Genomic DNA, 15291 nt, shown 5'->3' on the forward strand with positions numbered 1-15291 from the left:
TTCAAAAGCATCAATTCTTCGGCGCTCAGCTTTCTTCATAGTCCAACTCTCACATCCATACATGACCACTGGAAAAACTATAGCCTTGACTAGATGGACCTTTGTTGGCAAAGTAATGTCTCTGCTTTTCAGTATGCTGTCTAGGTTGGTCATAACTTTGCTTCCAAGGAGTAAGCGTCTTTTAATTTCATGGCTGCAGTCACCATCTGCAGTGATTTTGGAGCCCAAAAAAATAAAGTCTGACACTGTTTCCACTATTTCCCCATCTATTTGCCATGAAGTGATGGGACCAGATGCCATGATCTTTGTTTTCTGAATGTTGAGCTTTAAGCCAACTTTTTCACTCTCCTCTTTCACTTTCATCAAGAGGCTTTTGAGTTCCTCTTCACTTTCTACCATAAGGGTGGTGTCATCTGCATATCTGAGGTTATTGATATTTCTCCCAGCAATCTTGATTCCAGCTTGTGCTTCATCCAGCCCAGTGTTTCTCATAATGTACTCTGCATATAAGTTAAATAAGCAGGGTGACAGTATACAGCCTTGACGTACTCCTTTTCCTATTTGGACCCAGTCTGTTGTTCCATGTCCAGTTCTAACTGTTGCCTCCTGACCTGCATAAAGGTTTCTCAAGAGGCAGGTCAGGTGGTCTGGTATTCCCATCTCTTGAAGAATTTTCTACAGTTTATTGTGTTCCACACAGTCAAAGTATAATATGCTTTAAATTATAAAATGTATTTTCACTGCTTTCATTTAATCTTGTATCTGATGATTTTGATCATGTGTATTCTCAAGTATTACATTTTAAAAATTATATAAAGAAGGACTTTATAGAGCATATGGGGCTCTCAGTTCAGTTTAGCCCCTCAGTTGTATCCAATTCTTTGTGACCTCAAGGACTATAACATGGTAGGTTTCCCTGTCCATCACCAGCTCCCAGAGCTTGCTGAAACTCATGTCCATCAAGTCAGTGATACTATCCAACCATCTTATCATCTGTCATTCACTTCCCCTCCTGCCTTCAATTGTCCCCAGCATCAGAGTCTTTTCTAATGAGTCAGTTCTTCACATCATGTGACCAAAGTATTGGAGTTTCAGCATCAGCATCAGTCCTTCCAATGAACACTCAGGACTGATCTCCTTGAAGATGGACTGGGTTGGATCTCTTTGCAGTCCAAGGGACTCTCAAGAGTCTTCTCCAGCACCACAGTTCAAAAGCATCAGTTCTTCGGCACTCAGCTTTCTTAATAGTCCAACTCTCACATCCATACATGACTACTGGGAAAAATATAGCTTTAACTAGACAGACCTTTGTTGGCAAAGTAATATGCTGTCTAGGATGGTCGTAGCTTGTCTTCCTAGGAGCAAGCATCTTTTAATTTCATGGCTGCAGTCACTATATGCAGTGATTTTGGAGCCCAAAAAATAAAGTCTGTCCCTGTTTCCATTGTTTCCCCATCTATTTGCCATGAAGTGATGGGACTCAATGCCATGATCTTAGTTTTTTGAATGTTGAGTTTAAGTCAACTTTTTCACTTTCCTCTTTCACTTTGATCAAGAGGCTCTTTAGTTCTTCTTTGCTTTCTTTCATAAGGGTGGTATCATCTGCATGTCTGAGGTTATTGATATTTCTCCCGGCATTCTTGATTCCAGCTTCTGCTTCATCCAGCCTGGCATTTCGCATGATGTACTCTGCATATAAGTTAAATAAGCAGGGTGACAATATACAGCCTTGACGTACTCCTTTCCCTGTTTGGAACCAGTCTGTTGTTCCATGTCCAGTTCTGACTGTTTCTTCTTGATCTGCATACAGATTTCACAGGAGGCAAGTCAGGTGGTCTGGTATTTCCATTTCTTGAAGAATTTTGCATAGTCTGTTGTGATCCACACAGTCAAAGGCTTTGGCATAGTCAATAAAGCAGAAGCAAATGATTTTCTGGAACTCTCTTGCTTTTTCGATGATCCAACAGATGTCGACAGTTTGATCTCTGGTTCCTCTGCCTTTCTAAATCCAGCTTGAACATCTGGAAGTTCTAAATTCTTACTGTTATTTTACTAGCTAGTTATGAGATTCAGTTTAGATTATTTCTTGTCCAAAGCAATGCAAATGAACTAATAAGCTGAATATGTGATTTTTATCAAAGACTAATTTTTACTATACTTACTTTTATATTTATGATGAGATACAAGCTAAGTTACTCAGTACTTCTTACTTATTTAATGTCCATTTTGGAAGTAAACTTTTTTCGTGAATTACTAAAAGAAGTAAAGAAATATACATTGATCTTTTAATTTTTCTTAATGTATATAATTTTTCTTTAGATATTACAGATTATAGAGACCAATCTTAATATTTTTGGTGTATCTGGTGGTTTCACATCTTTATTGAGACATGGACACTGCAGTGTTTTAAGAGTCATTCCTAAAGTAATTTTGTAACATTGATTTAAACTATCACTCTTATTAGAAAACATAGAGAACAAAAATCAATGATACTGCTGATTCAGTGGAATTGTGTAGAAATAACAAGATTGTAAGAAGCAAGTAATCTCCTGAAAATACAGGGCATCATAAACCACGTTCTGTTCAAATAGATCTATAAATCTGGGTTCTCCATCCTGTTAAGCTGAGCCTTCTGTTATCTATATTTGTAGAAGAAAATTCCACTTAGTAGATTTATTCCTTCAGTCCCTAATGTGTGTGTTGAGTGTGTTGAATTAGGAGGCAGTGCAATAGAACACCGAAAAATAAGCCACTACAAGTCTTGGTAAATTTTTTGGCGGGGTGTGGGGGGGGGGGGCCGCAGGGCAGGGGGCAAAAGAAATTGCTGCTGCTGTTTCTATGCTAGTCTTATTGTAAGGATGAGTAATTGGGTGGATGTTTGAGGCTACCCTACACTGACTCCACTCTTGGACTGCAGTTATGTAATCTTAAAGAATGGGAGGAATTCTGGGTAAAGGACTTTACTGAATGATGCTATTGTTAAAATTCTTCAGAGTTCCAATATTAGGATTGTAGCCGTATACACTGGGTTCTAAAAATTAGAGTTCATTGTAGTTTTTTTCTTGGTCTTCAGTTTTCTAGTATTAAGCAAGTAGTTATACTGGAAACAAATGATTAGAAAAGTCATGGAATAAACCTGATGTTTTCTCTTCATCAGGAGCGAGTTTTGCTATGAAGATGATGTCCTTGTGAAAACTCTCTGTTACATACTGTCCTGTCTTTCACTTTCTTCTTTCTCTTTACAATTACCCCAAATTTAAACCTGAACTTTCTTAGCTTTTTTACCCCGCCCCTATATTTTCTAATGGAGTTACTGGTACCTTGGTTTCAGTGGTTTTGCCTGCACCATTTTACTGGTCTTCCAATTAAACAACCTACTTTATTGACTAATCTGTCTCCTTCACAAACTATAAACTACATTCATTAAAGGGGTAAAGATTCCAAAATTTTTTCTTTGCATTTATCACTCCTTAGCTTAAAAACAGTCAGAATAAAATCCTCTGGTTGCTCAGGCCTTTCTTAGACTGAGAAGGGCCTGATACAAATCCATTTTTTGTACCCAATGATGTTTATACACTGGGACTCTCCATTCCTCCTGCATTACTCAATGTATACTAGATGTGTTTTTGCTTCCTATGCTTTGCTCAGTTAGCTCCTTTCTTTAGAATGTGTTCATCTCTCCACTTCTCTAAATGCCACCCTTTCCTCCAAGTCTCCATAATATCCACCCCCTGCATAAAGCCTTTCACAGCTACCATAATACAAAGGGATCCCTTCTTCCTGAAGTCCTGTGACCCTTATGATGTATGCTAAAATTTAACTGCTTCTCTGCTCTGAAAGAACCTCTGTCATAGTTCTTACCACAGTCTTACAGAACTGTTCTTTTAATTTTGTTGTTGTTGTTGTTTTCATCATGATCATGTTTTGTATTTTCTATTAGAATGTAAGTACCTTCATGGCTGCAATGTAGATGCTTTTAATCTGTGTATCTTTGGTGCCCAGTTGTTGTTGTTCGGTCACTCAGTCATGTCCATCTCTGTGACCCCTTGGTCTGCAGCATGCCAGGCTTCCCTGTCCTTCACTATCTCTCGGAGCTTACTCATACTCATGTCCATTGAGTTGGTGATGCCATCCAACCATCTCGTCCTCTGTCATACCCTTCTCCTCCTGCCTTCAGTCTTTCTCAGCATCAAGGTCTTTTCCAATGTAACCATCTTCATATCAGGTGGCCAAAGGATTGGAGCTTCAGTTTCAGCATCAGTCCTTCCAGTGAATATTCAGGACTGATTTCCTTTAGGATTGACTGGTTTGATCTCCTTGCAGTCCAAGGGACACTCAAGAGTCTTCTCCAACACCGCAGTTCAAAAGCATCAATTCTTCGGCACTCAGCCTTCTTTATGGTCCAAATCTCACATCCATACATGACTACTGGAAAAACCATAGCTTTGACTAGATATAACTTTGTCGGTAAAGTAATGTCTCTGCTTTTTAATATGCTGTCTAGGTTGGTCATAGCTTTTCATCCAAGAAGCAAGCGTCTTTTAATTCCATGGCTGCAGTCACTATCTGCAGTGATTCTGGAGCCCAAGAAAATAAAATCTGTAATTGTTTCCATTGCTTCCCCATCTATTTCCCATGAAGTGATGGAACCAGATGCCATGATCTTAGTTTTTTGAATGTTCAGTTTTAAGCCAGTTTTTTCACTTTCTTCTTTCACCTTCATTTAAAAGTTCTCTAGTTCCTTTTTGCTTTCTGCCATGAGGATGGTGTCATCTGCATATCTGAGGTTATTGATATGTCAATATTTTGAATACTTTTAAGTTTCTAGTGCCCAGTAGAGGAACATAATAATTGCCAAATGCTTATTAATCTAAGTGAAATGAATTAGTCAACCACTCTCATGTGTTTTTGTATATTGTTAGTTATCTCTGTATGTAATTCCCGTACCTTCAATTTGATGTTTTCAACACTTCAGCTCCTCAAATCTAGAATATAAGCACTCTAAGCATTTGAGAATATCATATTCTATGCCTTCTGGTATCCCTGTGCACAATGTCTTGCAAATATTGTAAGAGCAATTCATGTTTGTCAATAGATTGATGCCACAGGAAGTAGATATTTGGGTAATGCAATGACTTTTTATCTGTCCTCATTCAAAACACAAAACCATGTGGGGATACCATGTTTATTTATTAAAAACTTTAGAATACCATTAAAAATCTACTTTTTCTTTGCAAGTGTATGGACTGCAAGATTTGCAATGTACATTTAAAATGTGTCTACTAATACATGTACTTCTTTCCTCACATTTGATAGAGTGCTCTTTTTTTCCCCATTGTATTTTGAGAAATACTTAAAAATAAATCAACATCTGTAACCTCGGTCTCACACTGAGCAGTCCACCTCTTACCAGATTTCCTCTTTGATGTATTTTTCTTTGTCAACAGTTTATATTTACACACTTTCTTTCCTTTTAAATTATAGCTCCTCCACAGTTTGTGGTTAGGCCAAGAGATCAGATTGTTGCTCAAGGTCGAACAGTGACATTTCCCTGTGAAACTAAAGGAAACCCACAGCCAGCAGTTTTTTGGCAAAAAGAAGGCAGCCAGGTGAGTGCAAGCTTTGACTGCTTTTCTGAAATCTCTGAACTCCCCCATCTCTGGTGGTCCTCAGAGTCTGTCTTGCCTTTCTTGTTATCAATGTTGAATGTATTTTATTTCTAAAAGAGAGACCAGTTGATTCTAAAAATAAGAATCAGATGTTTTATTTTTTTGAGTGTTAATTTAAAAAAAATTTTTTTTGAGTGTTAATTTTAAAAAATTTTTATCTTACATAGAAGAGATACAATACATTGTGACTAAATTACCTGAAAAAGTCTAACCTGCAGCTGTTTAAAATCTCTTAACAGAAGGATAAGTTTGCTTTCTTGCATTGAGCAAGAAATTTGCTTTCTTAATTTAGTTAGTGTATCTATAAAGCACTTAGAACATCCTGGGTACATGTAAACAGTCAAAAATATTTCTGTTATTAATTAGTCTAGAAACCAGTTTCAGCCCCCTTTCATAAATAGATAGTATAAATACCTTTTCTTTATCATTAATTTAAACATGCTTCCATTTAAGAGTAGTAGAAATATTTTCTTCCATCACCCCTCTGGATTCTCTCATAGTGGAATTAGACAGGAAATAATACATTAAATAGCAGAAAAAAGCAAAACCTGTCTGATCTTTGCTGTGTCCTGATTTGTCCTCTCGGGCCCTCTCTGGGCAGCAGGATCTCTCAGACTCTACTAGAAGCAAATTGAATTGAATGTACCACTTTTCTCATTTAGAACTTGGTCCAGGCTTAGGCAAGCTCAAGCCTCTAGGTTCTGAAGCAATGAGTGGAACTTCCCCTTAAACCAGAATAGAAATTGAGTTCTTTGTCTAAGAATTTAATCTGTGCATTCCCAAGGGAATTCTAGGGAACTCCTTAGAGATATTTTCGTTCTAGATGCTCCAGAGCCGTGTAGGTCTTAGGAAGGGACCCACTGGTGTTGCTCCTTAGCACCCTCTGTTGTTAGTCCAAGTTTTAGATGAATTTCCTGGACAAATAGAAAACGATGACTAAAAGACTCAAGCAGTCTAAAAACTTTGCCAGAGATAGAAAATGCTTTAGACGAAATTAAGAGAACCTGTTGATCAAAACTCACGTAAGACCGTCTTGGAGGAGGTTCCTCTCAGGCGGTCCTCATCAGCCATTGTCATTTTTCGTTCTTCCAGATTCCCATACAGCTCACTCCACGCCAGCAGTTTTAGCCTCTCAGTATGGATGGGCAACTTATATTTCTCCCTTTCTGCAGTGCTTTGTGTTGGACTCACTTCCCCCATAATTTGTGGGATGTAAAGACAGTGGTGGGAAGGATAAGGTAAAGTTCTGGCCACTGCCTCATCCCACATCAGGATGGTTCCAAGGATAAATTGCCATTATTTTTTATCAGTTAGTAATGATACAGTTGGGCTCCCCTGAAAGCTCAGTCCGTAAAGAATCTGCCTGCAATGCAGGAGACCCTGGTTCAATTCCTGGTTGGGAAGATCCGCTGGAGAAGGAATAGGGTACCCATTCCAGTATTCTTGGACTTCCCTTGTGGCTCAACTGGTAAAGAATCTGCCTATAATGAGGGAAACCTGGGTTTGATCTCTGGGTTGGGAAGATCCCCTGGAGAAGGGAAAGGCTACCCACTCCAGTATTCTGGCCTGGAGAATTCCATGGACTATATAGTTCATGGGGTTGCAAAGAGTTGGACACTACTGAGCGACTTTCAACTTTCACTTTCACTTTCAGTGATATAATTGGGCTTCCCTGGTGGCTCAGACGGTAAAGAATCTTCCTGCAATGTGGGAGACCCGGATTCAATCCCTGAGTTGGGAAGATCCCCTGGAGAAGGGAATGGCTACCCACTCCACCAGTATTCTTGCCTGGAGAATTCCATGAACTGAGGAGCCTGGCAGGCTACAGTCCATGGGGTCACAAAGAGTTGGCCATAACTGAGCAACTAACACACTCACAACTTTACAATAGATTTCTCCTCTTAGAGTTCCTTGATTCTTAAAAATCACTTTCAGATGAAAACATCCCAAACTCTAAAGTGAGTGTAAAGCAACATGATACACTTATAACACACTTGAATATGTACACACACACATACACACAGACATATACCCTGAAAAAAGGAAAGAATTCTAAAGTCATTTTCCCTCCTTATGATTTTATAATCTTTGTAGCACAGCTTAACTTTACTGAAGCTTAGTTTTTAATCCAAAATATGAAGATAAGGTATCTTAATTCACATAAGTTTTGAAGATTATGTGATTGTTTATATGTCAAAGTGCTTTATACATTTTGAAGGTTAGAAATTGGAAAAATGCAGAATGCACCTGCCTTGCCTTGTTCCTGGCTGAAGTGGCGAGTTTATGTTCTGCTCAGGCCGGGCTGCTTGGGTTCCCTCTGCCTAGGTACACAGGCTCAGTACCACTCTGGTTGCCACTGTTCCTAGACTCACCCCATGCCTGAGAAGGCTGGGAGCCTTGAACCTGGAGAGACCTGAGTTTCTGCTTCATGCCTGTATCCCCTTCCCCCCACCCACTCTGGGGGCTGTGGGGTCCACAGAAGTTACTCCCTCAAGCCACTGATAGTGAATATATATTCGTGAGCATAATATTTATAAATGATGCAAATATAATGATCTAAAGCCATTTGATTGTTGCACATTCACACTTTAAATCATGTAGTGAGCCAAATCTCATTGTATCTATTATCATGTAGATTCAGCTTTTTTGTGTGTAAATTACATGCCCTCAAATGCTCCAGTTTTTTACACGCTATTGCATAAAATGTGTATTGGTCTTGTGGCCCAACAAACATGATATTTAAATATGCTACACTGTGTTTTAATTTTTTATACAAGTAATGATCAAATAGCATTAAAATATTTCTTTTACTATTATTTGACAAAGTGGCATGTATTAATTCCAGAGATATTAATCTCTGGGAAAAAGACTTCCAGCTAGGTGATTTGATTTGATTATAATCTTAGATCTGGTTTTCTTCACCTATCTCCCTCACATCAGAAAGAGGGTTTGGGGAGGGAGGAAAGGGGATAGAGAGGGGAAGAGAAAGGAGATTGTGAATGAGAACAGAAGAGAAATGCTTGAGCAAATTGTAAATTTTCAAATCATGAATTAGAACGTTAGGAAAAATAAATTGGTCTTACTGTTCGCAGTATCCAATTTTTACAGTGATCTATGACTATCCATCAGTAGAGAGAGTTAAGAGCCTGGACTTAATGGTCCATATTCCTCAATATGTGCTGATAATGCCAATTAGCACTAATAGTATACCCAGGCACCTCAAGCAAGAGGAGCTCTGTAGAATTCCTGGTTTTTGCTTGTAATCCATTTCCTTTTGCCTATGTCTTACAAGCAGGGAATAAAGATGATGGGTTAACCTCAATCATATGCCATTTTCCATGTCAACGAATCATTTAGAAGGTGGACTGATAATACATTGTAGAGGAAGAGATCCCGGAGAGAATTAAGCCCATCTGATGTATTAGTGCTATGTAAATTAGTATTCTAATGGCTAATTGTAGGGTAGGAAAGTGCAGACTTTGAGTTATTGTATCATTTTCAACTGGCTTTAAAATTTAGACCCTTCTCCTTCAGATGGTTTATTTCAGTAATATATTTGAACTCCACAGGAAAATTAGCTTCTTCTCAAATTATGCTTTATGTGTTTGAAAAAGTCTAGCCTTATATATTAATAGTAAATAATACAAATTTTATGGGAGGGCAATAGCCTTTTGAAATTATATTCCTGACATGCTAGCAAATACCACTTCTTTTTGAAAGGGTTTAATAACATGGTAATGTTTATGTAAAGTGGGCTTATAGTGTCACACTCGAATCTAATAAAGTGGACATCCATCAAGTTGCAATAAAGAGAAGAGCTTCTAATTAAAGTAGGACATCGTTCACAGGATTAAAGTCATTTAGTGTAATTGAAAAGTGTTAATACCCTATTTTATCCTCTTCCATTGGTATTCCTTCAAGGGTAAAAACATTTTAAGGTGAAAATGTGTCTTATGCCTTTAATTGAATGTTATTACCTCCTGATTGTAACGTATTGGAACTGTTTAATTACAAACCTGGAAAATTAATTACTATATGGAGAAACAGATCCCAGAGGGTTATAATGTTCTTTTTTTGGTAAGTAAATACAACATAAAAATTGATACATCCTTATTTATAATTCAACTTGGAAGCATGTCTCAATATGATTTATTATACCCAAATGTTTTTCTTAATTGAACCACAATAAAGCAGCATAGGTCATCCAAGTTAACATTACTGCTTTCTTATAAGAACTTTTACAAATGTGTGATTTAGCTGTTTGTCATAATACAAGATATATAGTCAACTAGAGAACTTTTTATTTTATTATTTTTTTTAATTTTATTTTATTTTTAAACTTTACAAAATTGTATTAGTTTTGCCAAATATCAAAATGAATCCACCACAGGTATACATGTGTTCCCCATCCTGAACCCTCCTCCCTCCTCCCTCCCCATACCATCCCTCTGGGTCGTCCCAGTGCACCAGCCCCAAGCATCCAGTATCGTGCATCGAACCTGGACTGGCAACTCGTTTCATACATGATATTTTACATGTTTCAATGCCATTCTCCCAAATCTTCCCACCCTCTCCCTCTCCCACAGAGTCCATAAGACTGTTCTATACATCAGTGTCTCTTTTGCTGTGTCATACACAGGGTTATTGTTACCATCTTTCTAAATTCCATACATATGCTTTAGTATACTGTATTGATGTTTTTCTTTCTGGCTTACTTCACTCTGTATAATAGGCTCCAGTTTCATCCACCTCATTAGAACTGATTCAAATGTATCCTTTTTAATGGCTGAGTAATGCTCCATTGTGTATATGTACCATAGCTTTCTTATCCATTCATCTGCTGATGGACATCTAGGTTGCTTCCATGTCCTGGCTATTATAAACAGTGCTGCGATGAACATTGGGGTACTCGTGTCTCTTTCCCTTCTGGTTTCCTCAGTGTGTATACCCAGCAGTGGGATTGCTGGATCATAAGGCAGTTCTTTTTTAAAAAGAGTAATGTTAAAAAATTCTTGAGCATCACATGCATGCTTCAGAAACGTCCCACATCTTCCTTACATTTTCAGTGGTTTGGTTAATCTTGCTTAGATGGTAGCATTTACTAGCATTTATACCTAGCTCCTTTCAAAGCTGTTACAACCTGCAGGATTCTTACAGCAGAAGTAGATTCAGCTGTCTGTCTGTCAGTCTCAGTCACATTTTTTAACACCTTTAGAAGAAATTCAGTGAATTACATCAAATAGTTAAAAAGATCAACAGAATATGCAGTTTATAAATCACATACATAGTGTTACATTCCAGATTCTCACAGTGTCTTAAGTGTTGAATCAGGTAAGTGTTATTATGCCCATTTTACAGATGGGGAAATCATGTTTCAAAAATATTCAGTAACTCACAGAAAGTCAGGAAATAAAAGGCCCGAATAAAGACCTAGATTTTTTAGATGATTGTTCCTTCAGTGAGGGCATGAAATTTCCTGATGAAACTCACTCTGTGACATCTAAACATTTCAGCACCATATTTTTTAAATCTATGTATTTTCTTTTTTCAACCACATTTCTCTCATTGCAATAGCTGTTGATATAACTTTCCTAATGAGTGAGAAGAGAATATTGATAAAATTGTGTTTGTTTCCACAGAACCTGCTCTTCCCAAATCAACCCCAACAGCCCAACAGTAGGTGTTCTGTGTCACCAACTGGGGACCTTACCATTACCAACATTCAGCGTTCGGACGCGGGTTACTACATCTGTCAGGCCCTCACCGTGGCAGGAAGTATTTTAGCAAAAGCTCAACTGGAAGTGACTGATGGTGCGATATTATTAGATTTGTTTTCTGAAAATAATTATCTTTATTTCAAAGGACGAAATTTTCTGATTTCTTAAATCATTAAAATGAATGCTTATCTTGTAAGTTTGAATCTAGATAAAATGACATTTTTCATGGTTTCTAATTCTCCCTGATCTATTTACATGGTTTATTTTCCCCAGGAAGAACATCCAAAACAATCTATTTTTTTCTAAAAACTATTGCGATGCATTATTTTAGTGAAATAGAAATAGGCACGCCATCTGTATACCTAATCTTATGCCGACATGATTACTTTTAAAGAATAGTGATAATTTTATTTTACTAGAGGAGAAAAGATACCGTCTTTATTATCAGGAAACAGAGATGACTTTTTAAGTTAGCTAATCACATCATCCTACCCCACCCCAAATTGTGATGGCTCTGAACATTTTTTTTACAACTTGTTGGAATTTTAATTTCTACATTGATTTTTCCTTAAGTAAGCAATCACAAAGTCAAGATTGTTTTGCAAGAAGGTTCTGTCGAGGTTACAGAGTTATTGATTTTAACAGTAAAGAAATCTAACTTCAAGACCTAAACATACACACACACATACACACACGTAACTTATTATAAATAACTCTGACTCTAAATATTAACTTGCTGATGATATATTGGCTGATGACTTCACAACCCTGAATATTCATTGGAAGGACTGATGCTGAAGCTGAAACTCCAATACTTTGGCCATCTGATGCAAAGAACTGACTCATTGGAAAAGACCCTGATTCTAGGAAAGATTGAAGAGAAAAGAGAAGAGGGCAGCAGAGGATAAGAAGGTTCGGTAGCATCACCAACTTAATGGACAAGAATTTGAGCAAACTCTGGGAGATAGTGAAGGATAGTGAAGCCTGGCGTGTTGCCGTCCATGAGGTCATAAAGACTTGGATCCGATGTAGCAGCTAAATGGCAACACCAATCCTATGATTTTTTTAAATTATACTTTCACTAAGTTAAATTAATCAAATACCTTGCAAGCTATGAATTGGAGAAGGAAATGGCAACCCATTCTAGTACTCTTGCCTGGAGAATTCCAAGGACAATAGGAGCCTGGCGGGTTACAGTCCATAGGATCAGAGTCAGACACGACTGTATGACTAACTTTAAGTTATGAATGGATGCCAAAATTATTTTTATTTGCATGTATGTATTACATATCTTAACTGAAACACCTAATTCATAGTGAAAGTTAAAAAATATATCTTCATGATCTGATTTTTTTTTTGCAAGGTCTTTTTTGTGACAGTTGACATGTAGGGAGTTTTAGATATTTTGTGAACCTCTGAGCATGAATTTAATCCATATTCTTGTATATTTTAGATTAACAATTCTCTCTTGCTGTATTATATTTGTGAGGTGTCTAATTCCCCCTCCCTTCTTTCTCCACCCTGGATGCTGGCATCTGAGATCCAAGAGCTTGGGCTGTGACCTCTCTGATTCTCTTCTTTTTCTGCTGAGCTTTTATACAATTCATATTTACATGTAGATTAAAAGGTCATTTAAAATTAATAGAAAGGCAATATTTTTTAATGTCTGTCCATGCTATTGCCTGATTCAGCACCATGTCAGGAATGGGAATAAATAGAACAGACAAACATTAGCTGCAGGGATATTGAGTCATTAACAGTCACACCTGCTGATATGGCAGAGATTTACTGCTATGGAACTGAAAGATGTCAGGTTCATGGGTAACAGTGCCAAGAAATTCTTCCTTTAGATGGGTAAGTCCTTTGACCCTTCAAATATCCATATTTATTAAAAAAATAAAATATATTTATTAATCTTTTTAAGTTCCTATGTTTCCTACTAGAATAAATATATTAATGATTATATTAATAAAATATTATTTTACTATATAATCAATATTTATAAATATTTTATATAGCTATAAATAATATATAAATATATAATAAATATTTATATTTTATTTGTTTTTCTTCTACTAGAAAAAATGTCTAGAAACATATACTTGGAAAATAAGATATTTAGGCAAGACTTTTATTCTATGCTACTATGAAACACTCCAAATATAATGCGTAAGAGCTCTACTGTAATCTAGCTGCTCATGCTATTTTAAAAGAGGCAGGCTTGTAAATGTTTTTAAATGAAGAAGTTGTTATGCAGAAGGCAAACCATATTTGTAGAAAACAAAATTGATATAGAAGAGCCAGTTGATGTGACTGCTGTGGATCATGAAACAAGTAGATATTCAAAACTATGCCTGATATAATGAACAGGAAGGGCTTCCCAGGTGACTCAGTGATAAAGGATCCGCCTGTCAATGCAACAGATATGGGTTTGATCCCTGGGTTGGGAAGATCCCCTGGAGGAGGAAATGACAGCCCACTTCAGTATCCTTGTCTGGGAAATCCAACGGACAAAGGAGCCTGGCAGGCTGCAGTCCATGGAGTCACAGAGTCAGACATGACTTAGCGACTGAAGAACAATGAAACGGAAAGTTTGTTTTGAGAAATTATGTTTGTTGGTGACACAGTATTTCAAATTGGTAGTAATTATAGCTTTGTTTCTGTGGTCAGACTTAAAATGAGTGATAAGGAAATTTGATGACTCTTTGTTGGTTTGGAGCATAGTTGCTTTACACTGTGTCAGTTTCTGCTGTAGAGCAGCATCAGCAATATGTATATATATATATATCCCCTCTTTTTTGGATTTCCTTCCCATTGAGGTCACCACAGAGCACGGAGTAGAGTTCTCTGTGCTATACAGTAGGTTCTCATTAGATATCTATTTTATACAGAGTATCAGTAGTGTATATATGTCAGTCCCAATCTCCCAGTTCATCCCATCCCACCCTGAATTGAAATGGCTCTAAACATTTTGTTACAACTTGTTTGAATTTTAATTTCTGCATTGATTTTTACTTGAATAAGCAATCACAAAGGCAAATCATTTTGCAAGAACGTTGCATGTAGGTTATACAGTTGTTGATTTTGACGTTAAAGAAATCTAACTTTGAGATCTAAACACACACACACACCCCTTATTATATATAACTCTGTCTCTAAATATTAACTTGCTGATGACGTATTAGCTGATGACTTCTGCTTTTATTCATAGTTTTGAATTATTCAGATTAGTTAACAGTTTAATAATATGTAAGCCATCATCTTCATTTTGAACATGTTGTTTGGTATGATCTAGGGTGATTTAGAGCCAAATGAAGTTCCAGTGTAGAATGAAAACATATGTCATGTTCAGAAAAACAAGCAAAACATCTATAGCAATGTTTTCTGTAATTACATTTTTGTACTTACTTCTTGGAAATATTTTTAACTCAAGTATTCACATGAGAGGAGATGATTAATGGTGATGAAAGGTGCTATTGAGTGATAATTTTACTGATATATAGATAGAGCTAAGATGTTTTAATACACTTGAATTTCAAAATATCCCTTTAAAATACCTTCTCATAATTTGTTAACTCTATTCTTCATTTCTTTTCTTCTCCCGTTTTTTCTCTCAGAAAAGTAGAAAATTGCAGTGAGAGTTTGGAGTAGAGCCAATAGAATCTATAAGGACTAGAGAGAAGAAATGTATTTATATATTATATTGACAACAGATGTCGCAATGATCTTGTATGAATGGTTTACTGAGGATTTATAATGCATAGTTAGAAAAAACCACGCAACTGTTCACAGGTCACTGGAAGCCCTAAATGTTCATTTAACCTCCGACCTTAGTGTCATGGAAACTTGTGGTCATCTTTCACCCATAACATCCTTGAAACTGAAAGTTCTTTCTGGCCAGGAGA

At 36.9% G+C, this 15291-nt stretch overlaps 1 protein-coding gene across 15 annotated transcripts in view; it reads left to right on the top strand.

Annotated features, from left to right (window-relative positions):
* The window catches only part of ROBO2 (roundabout guidance receptor 2), a 666758-nt gene that overhangs the window by 542155 nt on the left and 109312 nt on the right, over nt 1-15291 (top strand). For all 15 annotated transcript variants that reach the window (XM_055567819.1, XM_055567812.1, XM_055567814.1 and 12 more), the window contains 2 exons: nt 5485-5609; nt 11309-11480. In XM_055567819.1, coding sequence (XP_055423794.1) covers nt 5485-5609; nt 11309-11480 — 297 coding nt within the window. The remainder of the gene's footprint in view (nt 1-5484; nt 5610-11308; nt 11481-15291) is intronic.

The sequence above is a fragment of the Bubalus kerabau genome, chromosome 2 (genome assembly GCF_029407905.1).
Source record: "Bubalus kerabau isolate K-KA32 ecotype Philippines breed swamp buffalo chromosome 2, PCC_UOA_SB_1v2, whole genome shotgun sequence".
In the NCBI taxonomy this organism is placed as follows: Eukaryota; Metazoa; Chordata; class Mammalia; order Artiodactyla; family Bovidae; genus Bubalus; species Bubalus kerabau.